The sequence below is a fragment of the Arachis hypogaea genome, chromosome 6 (assembly GCF_003086295.3).
Source record: "Arachis hypogaea cultivar Tifrunner chromosome 6, arahy.Tifrunner.gnm2.J5K5, whole genome shotgun sequence".
Taxonomy (NCBI): Eukaryota; Viridiplantae; Streptophyta; class Magnoliopsida; order Fabales; family Fabaceae; genus Arachis; species Arachis hypogaea.
In genome coordinates, this window is record NC_092041.1 from 12344829 (window position 1) to 12360421 (window position 15593).

At 33.4% G+C, this 15593-nt stretch overlaps 2 protein-coding genes across 2 annotated transcripts; one reads left to right on the plus strand and one right to left on the minus strand.

Annotated features, from left to right (window-relative positions):
* Positions 1-2333: 2333 nt before the first annotated feature.
* Positions 2334-6304, minus strand: LOC112696070 (protein cornichon homolog 1). The gene is made up of 5 exons (XM_025748665.2): positions 6048-6304; positions 5768-5949; positions 4532-4654; positions 3316-3410; positions 2334-2651 (listed from the first exon to the last, which is right to left on the minus strand). Exons 1-4 carry the CDS (start codon positions 6123-6125, stop codon positions 3365-3367), a joined length of 429 nt encoding a protein of 142 aa, XP_025604450.1. The 5' UTR covers positions 6126-6304; the 3' UTR covers positions 2334-2651; positions 3316-3364.
* A 5490-nt stretch (positions 6305-11794) lies between these two features.
* On the plus strand, positions 11795-14439 carry LOC112696071 (uncharacterized). Its single transcript, XM_072196729.1, has 5 exons — positions 11795-11871; positions 12292-12669; positions 12765-12839; positions 13073-13162; positions 14003-14439. The coding sequence occupies exons 2-5, from the start codon at positions 12529-12531 to the stop codon at positions 14048-14050; spliced, it is 354 nt and encodes a 117-aa protein (XP_072052830.1). The 5' UTR covers positions 11795-11871; positions 12292-12528; the 3' UTR covers positions 14051-14439.
* Positions 14440-15593: the final 1154 nt, after the last annotated feature.

Here is a 15593-nt window from a genome sequence, read left to right on the forward strand (position 1 = left end):
AAATAATTATTATTTAATACGAGGATAGAAACAAAATACTCCTATTTAGAAACAAAGCTGAAAGAGAAATTAGGAAAGGGATCAGCAGGAAAAAATAACACGAAAATGAAATGAATGTTTTTCTTTTTTTTATTGGTTTTTTTTTTGTTGTCCACGGTATCCCCTAACCCGACAGACTAAGGACTAATACGTCGCGGATCGAAGCTCTATTTATTATTTAAGGGTCACTTATTTAAGCAAACGAGTAGCTGACCACTCGACCAACTAATCACTTGCTTAAGCAGACGAGTAGCTGACTACTCGACCAACCCAAATTAATTTTTTTTATTAGTCTTTAGTTCTTAACCAACATCTTAATGTCTAGAGAATGTCCTATTATGTGGGCCTATGGAAGTATTTAGCCCACGTGACTTGTGGCCCACAAGCCCAACCTATCAAGCTTAAGTTTGTTTTGGTACCTATCCATCTTCAAGGGCCCGCATCCAAAATCATTTGAAACTAATGCATATATAAAAAATTTAATTAGAGAATTAACTATTTTTTTAATTGTCACAAAAGTCAATTCTTTTTAAATTATTCTTTTATTAAATTTTAAATTATAAAATTTAGAACTAAATCCTCCAATATTGAAATTTAAAAAAATCACAATAAAAAATTAACTAACGTTGACTAATTAAAATTTTTCTATATTTATTCAATGTGAATATATAATATAATTTTACCATAAAAAATTCAATACTATTTTAAATTATTTTGACTGTTAAAAAATATCTACTATATATAATATAAATTAAAAAATATTTAGTGCATAATATTTTTTGAAATAACCTTCGTTATATATATAAAATTTATTTTCTATATTTTAAAACTTAAAACTGAAACATCTTAATTAGCGTATAAAATATTTATCCTGTTGATTAATTTTACAATAATATTTTCACATTTTTAATAAATAAAATCATTTATTAATAAATATGATATTACCTACTAATAACTAGTATATATAATTGGATTAATTTCACTCCATAATAAAAAATATATAATTATTTGCCACTGAATGAAATGTGTCAATAAAACATTTTCATATTGAATATGCATTGAAAAAAAAATCATTTTTTATGTTATTGCTTTGATGGAGTAAAGTATGTGGTTCACATTATCACATTTTAGGAAAACGTATGAATTTCATTAATGAGGGTGACATGAAAGTTGAAACATAAGTGAAGATATGCATAATAAAAGACCTTGGTATGTAAAAGAAGTGAAATGAAGAAGGACTAGCCAATACAAAGAGCTACATTTGTTGGAGCTTCCTTTGGTTAAGTAAGACAAACATGAAACACCAAACACCACCGATGTGAGTGGTGTGACGTGATTTTCTATTTTCGGTAAAGGAGTTATCAAACTTAGCTGCTTCTTATTTGTCTGCATTCTGGAGTAACAGAATTTCCTTCTAAGAATCTTCAATCTTTTCTGGGTTTACTTCAAACCCAAATGGTATCTTCAATCATGAGTTGAAGTAAATTTAACTTAGACTCATGAACAATAATATATGAGTACTAGTAGTACCTTGTAGTAGAGAGTGAATAATCAGTCACCTATATAAAATATATGTTGAAATGCAAAATACACATTTAAAATGAATTAAAAAACACATGAATTTATACACAAATATATAATAACTGATTTAGTAGTTAATTTTAGTAACGCAGTAACATTTTTACAAGACCATACACAATATGAGAATTGGGAGGACCCACAAAGAAAAAGCATTGAGACATGAAAAGGACTAAGCATTGTGCTTAACTTGAATGGGCAATTGTGTAGGGTAGAACACATGAAGAGGTAAAAACCTTCCCATCATAAATAACTTGTTCACAAGGCATTGGAGGAAGGGGGGAAATGGGCACTGATGATTGATGAATGCTTTGAAAATGGACCCAATCATAAATTTTTGTGTCTTTTAGTTGTGAGGGTAAGTTGACAAGATAAACGAAAAACTAATAAAAAGAAAGACACACTGTTTTGAAGCTGCCTACAGTATGTCGGGTTTGGCAAGAGATGCTCATTGCACTTTAGTCATTTTCATGGATCACACCCTATCCACAATCTCTTTTTACCTTTTTGGGCCCCAGATATATCTTTCAATCAATGCTTTTTTTACTTTTCCCCATTTCAACGAATATTCCTCACAATTTAAGATCTTGAAAATTCACTCTTATAGTGCAATACTGTGCAATACTTAAGGTAAATATTATTAGGCCTTTCTACCCACAACCCTTTTCTATATTAAAATTATGGCATTCAACAACCTTGTATTTTATGACTGACACTAATCTCTATCATAAACATAAATAACTTTCTCTCTAAATTGTTTAAATTATCAACGAAAAGACTTGCTGTTAGTTGATCATGGACTTGCATCCTGGTTTTTACAACAAAAAGGACTAACAAGAAATCAAAGTATGTTGGCCTCCAATTTCCATAGAAGGAGGAGTACAAGGCCCATTAGTCTCATCCGAAACTGAGTACAGAGTCCATATAGATCTTGGACTCCACTGTAACAAATCTATCTCAGGCCCAAAATTACTTGAATTAGATTTAGCCCATGTTGACCCAAAAGTTGTATCCAGAACAAAACATGATCAGCTCTGACCAAAAACAAAGAAAAGGACATGATCAGTTGATCACCAACCAAACAAGGTTGTGGTTGTTTTAGATAATAGATTTGGAAAAAGAAGAAAAAGGCTTAGTGTCTCCCATAACATTGGTAGGGAGTTCTGTGAGAAAAGGGATTTTTCATAGACTTCAAAATCCTCTTGACTTTCAGAATTTCTCCAAAAAGGAAGATTTCACAAACTCTCATCAATTTAGTTTATCCATTTGATCCTTAAATTGATGGTTATTTTATAGTAATACTATGAAGGACCATATTGAGTATTTACTTTAAATCTACACAAGGTTAAGGTGTTTTATAACAAGTTATAACATCTATAAGATATAATCCATAAAAAGTACTATTCAGATCACCAATGCAAGCCTACTTTGAACAGCCAAACAATACCTACCACTCAAATAACTTCTATTATTGCTAACCATATTAATTCATCTAATAAGCTATTTCACGGGAAAACACCTTTAAAGCTGTCAAAACAACTACCTCAGTTGGCTCAAATTAGTGACAGATTTCTATTTCTATGATCTTTGATTATGATTTCTAAATCCAATTACAACATATCCAATTACAGTTTCCCATAAAAAAGAGACTTCCTTCCCAGAAGAGGGGGAAAAACAAAAAATCTCAGAGCAACTTACACATTGGTGGTCATACAGCACAAGTGTGGGTTTGCATAGGTTTTGTGTGTCATTCATCTTCAAGGTCAAAATAGTAGACAAGTAGTAGTACAAGCCTGCAAAAGGAAAGTTCAAAGAGAAGTTGGCCTTTAGGTTCATTGAGATTTTGATATATAACTAGCCATGGCAGCAAATGCAGCATACATGAATAATCATACAATATTGCACATGCCAAAAGCCAGGTCCATCTAATTTTCCTATTGAAAGGAGATTTTTAAGCAGCACCACAAGACAAAATGGATGCTTTCTATTGCATTTGAAAAAGCAAGGTGGCAAGTGAATGCTTGCTTTCTATTGCATTTCAAAATTTCGTAGTCTAGAGTGCCTCATCGAAAGACAAATTAGAGCAACCTTCACCAACCCCTTCCTAAAAGAGAAGGTTTGGTCATGAAAGAATTTAGTATGACAACAAACATCCAAGTTCAAATCAGCTAGGGATATATGAAGCTAATACAAGAACTTAGCCATAACTCCTATTTTTTTAAATAAATAAATAAATAACTAAAATCTAGAATACAGGAGTAGGATACACTAAGAAGCAAAGGTATGGAAATCCTTGTTCAGGGAGGAGGTTGGCAGGAAGAAAATAATTTGTGAGTTCAAATGACACAGGCAAATATATCTTGCCCTATTTGCTGGGTAATGTGTCTACTTAGAGAATTTAATTGGCTAAGGAGACACAACTTGGCGGGTTTGCAGAACATTTCTAATACATAATTTGGTATATGAATAATGGCACTTGAACAGAAAATTTTTAAGTTAAACCTAACTACAGTTAATCAACAAAAGGTGTTGACTGTGACCTCTGTAATCCTGATGAAGCATATGCAAGTGTAAAGATAGCGAATAGGGTGGTTAAAGGTGAGTGATGTCAAAGTCTTCATGAAATAACACATAACAAAGTGAACTACCCAACACAAAAGCATTAGTAGGTTCCATTTCAACTGTGTGATGCCAGGCTATCTTTTACTTGACCAATTGTTAGAGTTCCTATGTGGATTGCTAGTTATGTCAAATTCCTCAATTTTAGAACTATTATACTAAGGTTCTTCCTGAAGCATAAATCCTAAAAGAAGACCTAATTTTTTTTTAAAAAAAACAGACATAAGTTTAAGTGGTATGACTGTAAGAGTCAAAAAACAATAATGGGTATATGGAGTTTAAGGGCATGACAAACCTGAAGATAGTTATAATCAGGACTGATAAGTAGAAAGCAAGTTTGACAATCCGAAATTTCTTCTCAGCTTTAAGCACCCTAAAAACTTCAGTAACATCAAGAAGATGCTGCCGTTTCATAAACCTGAGTCATAGAAACAGAGTAACCATGAACTAGTTAGAGAAAACACAAGTTCGTAAGCCAAAGCCTTTATGGAAGTACCAGGTCAATGCACAGGTAGTTCATTAAATCAATTTCGTTTCTGTTCATGGTAATTTGTGATATCTACATGGCCATGAAATACAATCACATTGATTATAGACAGATAATAGAAGTAAAAAAAACATTTGAAACATAAAACTTGCTTTGACAAATATGCTATAAGTTCATCTTATTCACAAAACCAATAAGCAATTTATAGCAATTAAAAAACTTCAGAACAGTGATGCCAAGTAATTGGATGATAAATCTCAATATAGCTTCCACCTAAGTTGTTTGGAAAAGCAATACATCAGCTTAAATGACTCTCATAAAACACCTTGTCTGACAATAAGTTTCAATAAAGTTATACAAATCCAATAGCAACAAAGAGGGGACAAAATAGTAGGTTAAGGTGGATTTCCATACAGAGGGAAACCACTACTCCACATACTCACACCATTCTCAACCTCCGAAAATTGATAATCAACACCAAAAATATCTGCTCACTGATGTAAGTCCCAAAAATCTTAGCTCAAGCAAGATCACTGTGTGTGTTTGGTACCATTTTTGTAAATGTTTTTTCTAGGCGATATTAATGGCAGAACTGATATAATTAGAATTTTATGTTAATGTAAAGTGATTTACATTAGGTAGTTCCTATAGAAGAAATTCTGATAGAAAGTGAAAAATTTTTCACTTCTCCCAAATCAAGTGGAGAACCATTCCAAACTAAAGGCAATAATTATAACAGTAAAGATATTTTTTCTCCTCTGAAATCAATTTCTACCTACCCTAAATGTGCTCCAAAACACACTTGCCCTTTGGTCACTACAAGCCTAACCCACCCTCTACCCCAAACTGGGTTCAAATGTCAGATCTTATGCCTCCATTCAATCCATACACACATAAAGAGGGAAAACTTGACTTCCCTGATTAGCACATTGTAAGGCAAAATCTACATTAGGAAACAAAATAATCAACAACATATAAGGCAGTTAATATAACTAAAGCAGCACACTAATCAGTTTGGGGTCGTAAAGACATGTATGTACTCACAGATTGGCATGATAGCAAGCAAGAGGAAGTGTGAGCAAGAACATGATCCAATGACCTGTGAGGAGGCAAAGAGCACAGAGTAATCCCTGCCCAATAAACTCGGGAATCACGAAGTAATTGACTCGAGACGAGGCATCAAAAGGGTTCATATAGTCATCTTCCAAGTCCGATAATATCAAAACCTTGGACACCCCACCATAAAAAGAACAATTTTTCAGATTCATGGAAGCTTGGAAAGTAGAGAATTGGGAAAGAAAATAGAAATAAAGAAGAACCCCACCTGGTAAAAAGAAGAGGCAAAAAAGGCAATGTTGAGAGGGAAACAAAGAAGCAGCCAGAAGAGCAATTCCCAACCCATTAAAACGGAGGAATCAGAGATGTGTGTGTTTTCCACAAGTTGGCAAGTTTTTGAGAGTTTAGAATCAGTGATATGCTTGGACTTTGGACATGGGAGAGTTGGTGAAGACTCTGTTCATTGCAATTACTTTTTTGGGTATGATGATGGTTGATCAAGGTGCTGGACAAACCACCATTGACAATAAAAACAGCTCAACTTTTTATATTAATTAATTACAAAATTATTTTACACAGTCAATTATTTATAGCATAGATAATATATAATATATTTTAGGGTTTGGCAACTTTTTAAATTTTTATAAAATAAATACATTAGAAATTCAAGTTTGTTAGCCAACTCTGCATTTTTATTGGTTCAGTACACATAGTATAATGAGTAAAAATAATATATTTTATGTTAAAAAAATATACTGTTAACATATTTTACAAAAATTAAGTTGTACATTTAAAATAAAGTCTTCAAATATGTATGCGATTTTGTCAAAATATTGATTCTGTATTTAGACAATTTTTGTGGAAAGGAAAGGTGGGAAAAGCGTTGCCTAAACTTGGTCAAGTGGAGCAAAGTTGTCACTCCAAATAAATATGAAGGCTTAGGAGTTAGAGATACTCAATGTGTGAATTTTACTTTATTGGAAAAACTTGTTTGGCAATTACTACATACTAAAGATAAGCTTTGGTAAGGATTATGTTGGCAACATATTTATCTGGAAGTCACCTAATTTTTCTAATAATGTTTCAAGCACTTGGCGAGCAATTTATAAGACAATCGAAAAGCTTCGTGATGGTTTTGAATGGTGTATAGGCAGGATGTCTCAATCCTTTTGGTATCATGCTTGGCGACCATCTGAAATGCTAACTCCTTTGATTTCTTTTGTGCGCATTTCTGATTTTCTCTTGAAGTTAGAAGATGTCTGGCACCATGGACATTGGCGGTGGGATATGCTTTGTATAATGATTCCAGAAGAAATTAAACTTGATTTGATGCTCTTTGATCCTATCAAGCAAGAAGGAGATAAACCAGGTTGGTTTTGGACAAACTCAAATACTCTCACCTACTCGACTAAAAGCAGGTATGAGTGGCTATTGAAGAAGAAATTTGGCTCAAATGATAATGAAAATTGGCTTTGGTTTTGGCGCTTGAGAATACCGGAGAAGATAAAGTGTTTGTTCTGACTTTGCCTAAACAACAGAGTTCCCACAGCTAGCTACCGGTTTCAAAGAGGTCTTGCTACTTCTGATTTTTGTCAGAGATGTTATCTTACTCTAGAGGATATTGACCATTGCTTTAGGACTTGTCAAAAAGCTCGTCAGATTTGGATTAGCTTAAACTTGAGAATGACCGCTGTATATTCTGGTTTGGATTTTGTGTCTTGGATTCAGTCTAATCTTAACAAAAATGAGTTCTTTTTTGCAGCGGTCTTTTGGTGGATTTGGAGAGATATGAACAATGACATCTTCCACCAAGATAATCTATAGAGTAGGGAGAAAATTGTTCACTTGGTTAAACATGCTGCTCAAGATTTCTCCAATGTCATTACTACCCAAAAACATATTACTCCTTCCTCTTTGCAATATAACTGGGAACCATCTCCAATAAATGTCTATAAAGTGAACTGCAATGCAAGCGTTTTTAAAAATGAGCAATTAGCTGGCTTTGGGTGTATTATTAGAAATAGCATGGAAATTTGGATAAAAGATTGTTCTGCCAATATGTCTCTTTCTAGTGTTCTCTGTTGTGAGCTTTATGCTATTTGGAGAGGGCTTGTTATGGCTTGGGATTGCGAGTGCAAATAGGTCATATGTGAAATTGATAATCTTAATGTGTTTCTTCTTGTTTCGCGAGACACGACCAGCATGATTATGATTGACTTTGATCTGCTTGATAAAATTAAAGAGATGCTCCAGCATAATTGGACAGTTACGGTAGTACTCATCCAGTACTGCTTTTAACAAGTAGGTGTATTTGAAGTGGTTGTTGTCCCCTAATAATTTAGACATTATTATTAGAGAGGGGTCCTACTCTTTCTCTTAGATCATTTTTCTTTATGTTATTTCCAGTTAAAAAAATGCGACTTTTATAAGTGATAGAAAAGTTCAAAAACAACAAAAATTTATTATTATTTTTTCAATATTTTTATTTTTAATTATTTATTTAAAAAATAAAATATTCTTCTACAATTTAAATTTTTAATTAATTTTATTTTTTGAAATATTTAAAAATATTCTAGATAGTTTCGAAACATTTTAAAATGTTCTAGAAGATCTTACAATATTTTAGAAGATTTTAGAAGATTCTGGAAGATTATAGAGTAATCTAAAAAATTTATATAAAAGTATGACTAGTAGTATAGAATAATCTAAAAATATTTAAAAAGTACAATCGAATAGATATTTGTATGAAATGTTCCAGATGATTAATCTAGACTGTTTATTAGATTTAATTGTAACCATCCACTAAAAAAAGTAAATGATTATAAATAAAGGTATGAGTTGAAGATTGAGTGTTTGAGATATTTGTAATAAGAGGAAGTAATGAAGTATATGGAGTTAATGAAATAGAGTATATACCCATTTTGGTACTCAAAGAATTTCAAACTGGACACTTTAGTCCCCAACTAAAATTAATTACTCGATTGGTCTCTAACAATTAATTCCGTCAGTCACTTAGGTCTTTTACTCCGTTAACTCTAACGGAGGACAAAATAGTCCCTGACAACTCTAATAGGGGACAAAATGATCATTGACAATTCTAACAAGGGACAAAATAATCCCTAACCTCTTTATTCGAAAACGATACTGTTCTTCTCCAATTTTTATCATATTTCGCATAACCCTAACATTTATACTCTCCTTCTTCACCTTCACAGTCTTCTTTTCCATCTTTTTCTTCCTCCTCTTTAGCTCCAAGATTAAGCCATGGTATAATTGTCACACGTGTCGCACCTACCTCAACATGTCATGGACCACACACATCCTAAATTCTTGTGACTGGTACATCCACCTCCTATGCACTTCACCCACCAAAAGCATCCACTTTCACGTCTTCGATAACATCACCTCCAACCCCGACATGTTGACGACATCCTCAAAACCAAGTTCCACAACTACTTCAAGGGCACGCCTTTATCCACTCTCCGGCAAGTAATATAAATTGTTGGACATTAGGACATCATGAGAAGATTCTCCTTCGACATCATATGCAAATTCTCATTTAAAATAGATACCGAGTGCTTCATTCCTTCTTTTCTAGAGTCCAAGTTGGCAGACAGCTTCGACCTCACATCCAAGCTATCAGTACAACGAGCAATGTCGCCGTTGCCGCTCATATGAAAACTGAAGCGATTACTGAACATTGGTTTGGAGAAGAAGCTGAAGGAAGCGATTGGAGTGGTGGACAATGTGGTCATGGAGATGATAGGGCAGAGGATGAGGGAGATGACAACGACGACGACGGGTCTTAACAAATCAGACTTGCTGTCTAGATTCATGGGATCCGTCGAAGATGATAACTAGTTGAGAGACATAGGCATTAGTTTTCCGAGTATGAATTGGTTGAGAACAAGTTGAGGATTTTTTTCTTGTGAACATTAAATTTATAGAGTGTGCATAGTGTAGTGTGAAATTACAGTGTTAGACTGCTAGTGTTATGCGAGATATGATGAAAATTGGAAGAGAACATTGTCATTTCCGAACAGAGGAGATCAGGGACCATTTTGTCCCCTGTTAGAGTTGTCAGGGACTATTTTGTCCTCCGTTAGAGTTAACGGAGTAAAGGACTTAAGTGACTGACGAAATTAATTGTTAGGGACCATTCGAGTAATTAATTTTAGTTGGGGACCAAAGTGTTCAGTCTGAAATTCTTTGAGGACCTAATAATTTAGACATTATTATTAGAGAGAGGTCCTACTCTTTCTCTTAGATCCTTTTTCTTTATGTTATTTCCAGTAAAAAAAAAATACGACTTTTATAAATGATAGAAAAGTTAAGAAACAACAAAAAATTATTATTATTTTTGTCAATATTTTTATTTTTAATTATTTATTTAAAAAATAAAATATTCTTCTACAATTTAAATTTTTTAATTAATTTTATTTTTTGAAATATTTAAAAATATTTTAGATAGTTTCAAAATATTTTAAAATGTTCTAAAAGATCTTACAATATTTTAGAAGATTTTAGATGGAAGATTATAGATTAGTAATCTAAACAATTTATATAAAAGTATGACTAGTAGTATTTAATTGTAACCATCTATTAAAAAAAGTAAATGATTATAAATAAAGGTATGAGTTGAAGATTGAGTGTTTGAGACATTTGTAATAAGAAGAAGTAATGAAGTATATGGAGTTAATGAAATAGGGAAAGTCTAGGGGCCAGCAATTTTATTGAATTTTGTCCAGCATATAACTAGCAGAGAAATGTGAGCCATTGGATAAAATCTCACACCATCAAATCATCATTGATGGTTAATTAATGGCTAACAATCACAAAAGTTGCTGCCCCCTAGCATTGCTCAATGAAATATGTGTACAACGGAGCCAATAGAATAAATTTTGGAGTGTGTCCAAAACTGTTGGTGTAGCCCACCTCGGTCTCCGTGAGTGGCGTGCAAACTGCGAAGCGCGGAGTCGTAAGTCTGAGCCACTCAGTGGCACTGTCCTTCCTTTTTTCCGCAAAATATCCCAATCCTCGTTCTTCGCTTCTCTTCTGTTTTCTCCCTCCATCGAACCTCTCATTTCTTTTTGTCACTGTAAAATCCTCCAAGCGTAACCACTCTCTCTCCCAAAGACCGCAGCTCAATGGCGGAGGAAGAAGTTGTTGCACCTTCTGCCAGCCCTCTTCCCTCCGATTGCAAACGCAAGTTCGAAGATCTCGATTCTGAGCCTACCGAATCTAATGCCAAATCCAACCCTGACGATAACAACGCCGATGCCTCGGTTCCCGACGACGGCGACAACAAGCGCCCTCGCCTTGGCGACGACCTAGGTACTTTATTCCTCTCTTTATCTCGCGCCTCACACATTTTTTCATACAGTGATGCCAACTTCGACTTTGCATCTGTATAATTGATGATGTAATTATCATTTCAGCTAAATTATCCTTTAAAAAATTGTTGATTTTGTTAATGATGTGGCGAAGAACATGTTTCTGTGTTTTTAACAGCTAGTGCAAATGGGCATCAGGAGGAGTAGTCTCACAAGCCTGCGGAAGAAACAGTGGAAAGAGTTGATTTAGAGAGTACTGTTACAGAGGATGGTGAACCTGCTGAGCCCTAGAATGATTCAGAGACGAGTGCAAATGAACAAGGTTCTGGTGAAGTTGCCGAGCCAGCTGAGTCCCGGGATGCGCCATCTGAGGGCCAGGAGGTGCCTGCTGAGGATGCACATGAAAAGGCAGAGGAACCTCCTAAAGAAACTGAAGAACCGGCTAAGGACTTGGCCGAGCAAGATCTACCACCGGGGATAAGGAACCGGATTCAGTTGATAATGCTTCAGAGAATGTGGAGATTCCCTCTGATAAGGTGCGGACGATAAAGCTGCTTTATTTTGTGAGACTAGTAATACATGTTGCGGAGAAAAACATTGTAATTGCTTTTACCTACCTGTATTTCACTCTAAAGGGCTTCGTTTTCTTTGTTTGGATTTTGTTTTACTTGCTTTTAGTAAGATGCTTCTCCTGGCCGAAATCAACTTACGTCTGCCACTGAGACCACGACACGGAGAATTGATGTTCCTAACAATAAGGTATTCCAATTCATGTAGATAGATGCATACATTTGGCTCATTTACATATTAGATTTGTATTTCATGTTTTATGTTCAAAATCCAGTTTGGCTATCCTTTATGCATTCTGGCATTGAGTCTGAAGCTTTTCTTTTGTTAAGTTTTAGGTCATTTACCATAATGATGAGTGATCAGAATTCACAACCTTCTTTACTTATTATTTTTGAATATTTTTTTTTTGCATTATATCTTTGACATTAATTATGCCTTATCCAAAGCTTTTGGAGAAAGTTGACGATGATACACTGATATAGACGCCCATCTCTTTTCTTATGTCCTCACTGGAACCCATCTTCTGTTATTTGGAATTGACCTTCTAATAATTAATATAACTATTTGGAAAGCAGTTTCCTTGATAAGATATATTACCTTTGTGTTAAGGTTGGCGTACTTATTGGAAAGGCTGGAGATACAATAAAATACCTGCAATATAATTCTGGTGCCAAGATTCAGATAACTAGGGATGCTTATGCAGACCCTCAAGCTGCAACAAGGTCTGTGGAACCGATAGGAAGTTCGGAAAGTATATATAAAGCAGAAAAGCTGATAAGTGCTGTGATTGCGGAGGTCAGATGCTGTAACCAATTGGAAGAGTTGGGCTCCTTTTTTTTCTTTACCATGTTCCACACTTTATTTTCTTTTTTGGAGATTCTACAGGCAGATGCTGGGGGGTCTCCTGCCCTTGTAGCTAGTGGCCTTTCTCCTGCTCAAGCTACTATGGGGTCTGAACAAATTCAGATACAAGCTCCAAATGAAAAGGTGATAAGTTGATAATTTATATATACTCTTAGATATTTTTTTTTTTGTTGATGCATATTCCAACTTTTAGTCACACTTTATTTTTATGCATGCAGGTGGGTTTAATCATAGGGAGAGGTGGGGAAACAATTAAAGGTCTGCAAATGAAATCTGGGGCATACATCCAGGTAGTTGTTATCGTTTACCATGTACCATTTTTTGTTCTATTCCATTTGATACAATAATATATATTAAAAGTTGGGCGTTGTGTAGTTCAAGAGTATGCTCCATTTAACAAGAGCGCTGCTTCCTGTATTATAGTTTTCTGGCTTGAGTTTTGGGCGATTCATAGTATTGAGATTTACTAGAATTTTGTACATATCATGCTATTTTTGGAGCCTCATTTTCTTTTTACCTTATGTAGTTGATACCTCAACAACTTCCAGAAGGAGATGATTCTAAAGAAAGGACTGTCCAAGTTAGTAATTTAGTGATAAAAGAAGTCACGGGTCAGGTCTTTTTTTTATACTCTATCTATATCCCGTGCTGAGACAGTATTAGTAATTTAGTGAACAGTTCTGCTTAATAGTTCTTTCATTGATCCTTATAATTTTGCATTGTCTCTAAGTTAATGATATTTGTTCTTATCACAATATTTATGTCATGTCTCTGTTTAGATACAACTCATGAATTAGCTTGGTCTCCTATTGAATCTGAGAACAATTTGCATATTAATTTTTGTTGATTTGGAGCAACCTTTTAATCTTGTACTACTGCGTTCATACTCTTATTCATACCAACTTTGGTTTCTTCGGGGATTTGAATGGGTAACTAAGATGCATACATCACCTTTCACTTTGGAGTTATTGGGTAATAGCTTACTACATTTATTGTAGAGTTTTGTTGTTTTTGGGAAACGCTAAACTACTAGAAGTACTATGTAGAAGGATGTCATTATTTCCACCTTCTTGAAAGCATGCTAGTAGGTGGTTGATTTTACAAATTTTCTATAATTACAAGGTCAACTTGTTACTTAAGTTGAAACTGCCATGCAAAATCCTAGAACATTGAAGAATGATTGTTTGTGGATAAGAATCTTTGTAAAATAGGGATCTAGATATTCGTATGTAGTGTGCCTGTATGATCCATTTATGGAACTGTTGTATCAATTTTTGCCATACAAGTGAGATAGATCACCTGAAGGGTGTTGGTGAGTCTGGAAATTGATCAATAATCCATGCCAACACCAATTAAAATGATCTAGGGAGATCGTATGTGTATATGATGATGTCAGTTGAATAATTTATTTATCTTGAAGGTGCCAATTTCGAATTGGTTGGATTTAAAACTGCAGATTTGGCTATTGCCTTTCCCTGGGGTCAGCATTACTTTCTTGATGTAGCATAGACAACATATTCACTCTCATCCACTGAAGAGAGGTGGTAGGCATTAGAACCTCAGATTGCAGGATGTTTAATGGTTGGTAAGATTGCTTCAAGACTTAAAAGTTAAAAATCATGATTCAGTAAGACTGTTGTGCTGGCCTTGGTGCTCAAATAGAGCTGCTGTGTGATTTGCATGAGATCGAAGGAAAGAGTAATTCTTGGTTATGTCGTCTAATGCTTATAACTGTGTTGGAGTTGTACTCTGTGTCTATTTAATTCTGTAAGGAAAATACCAAATTAAACAACTCATGTGATCAGAGATGAGTTTAAGTATATTGTGTTATTGTACCTAACATGTCTTTGACCTAATGATTCACTTGGTTGAAAGGACTAAATATTGGATTGAGTTTTGAGCGTTGTAAGTACGAAACTTTAGAATAACTGTGTTGATCCTATATGGCAATTTAATTTGTTTTGAATGTTAGAATGCTCTAATGTGATTCTCTTAATCTACTTAATGCTCAGTATCCATTAAAATTTGCACTTTATTCTCTTCTATAGGTGTCTCTTCTGTATGCTGTTTTAGATCAATTTTATTATAACATGATAGTATGTTAGGTGCCATTACTCAACTATGATTCTAATGTTGGTTATCTTTAGCTAGTTACTGGTGATAATACATTCATATTTAGTGCATTTTGATTTTTTCTTTTGGCACTGTCAGGCTTCCCCTTTTTTCATAGGTGAGATCTTTTTTCTAATATAAGTGGTAATATCAATCCTATGGTGTGATTTTATGCATTTTATAAATTTTGATATAAAGGGGAGAGAGTGGGAAAGTTGTATTTTAGTTTTCTATTTTTCATTCAAATTATTATTAAATTCTACTTCCCTTCCTAAAATGACACTTTCTTCTCTTTTATTTGTAAAATGCACTCATAATTTTTAAAAAATCTCTTCTTTAACCCATTTTTTATTTTGTGTTAACAAAATGTTAACTTTACCTATTTTTCAAGAAAAAAATAAATTATTTTTTACCAGAATATCTTTCAACAAAAATTGTCATTAAATTTTGTTTACCAAATTACTCTTTGACAAATTCTTTTCTATTGATTAAATTATATTTTTACCAAAATATCCTTTAAAAATTTTTTAATGATTAAATTATTTTTTTAAGATATCTTTCAATAATTTTTTAATTATTAAATTATAATTTTACTACAGTTTTTGTTAATAATTATTTTTATATTTTTTATTACAATTAAATTAATAAATTTAAATTTTTTAAAAATATTTTTTAATTATTTTTTATTCTTTAAATATTAAAAATTCAAATTTTAGTTAAAAATTTTATGATTAATAAAATTAAATATACGTTAATAATTTTATAAATTTTGATATGATAGTTTTATAAAGAACGTTTGGGGTAAGTCCTATTTGTGTCCTTAACGTTTAAATCGTCCTATTTGTATCCCTAAAGTTTATAAAAGTGATTTAATGTTATCCTACTATTAATTATACTAACAAATCAGATTATATTTTTCAATTATTCTCAATTGG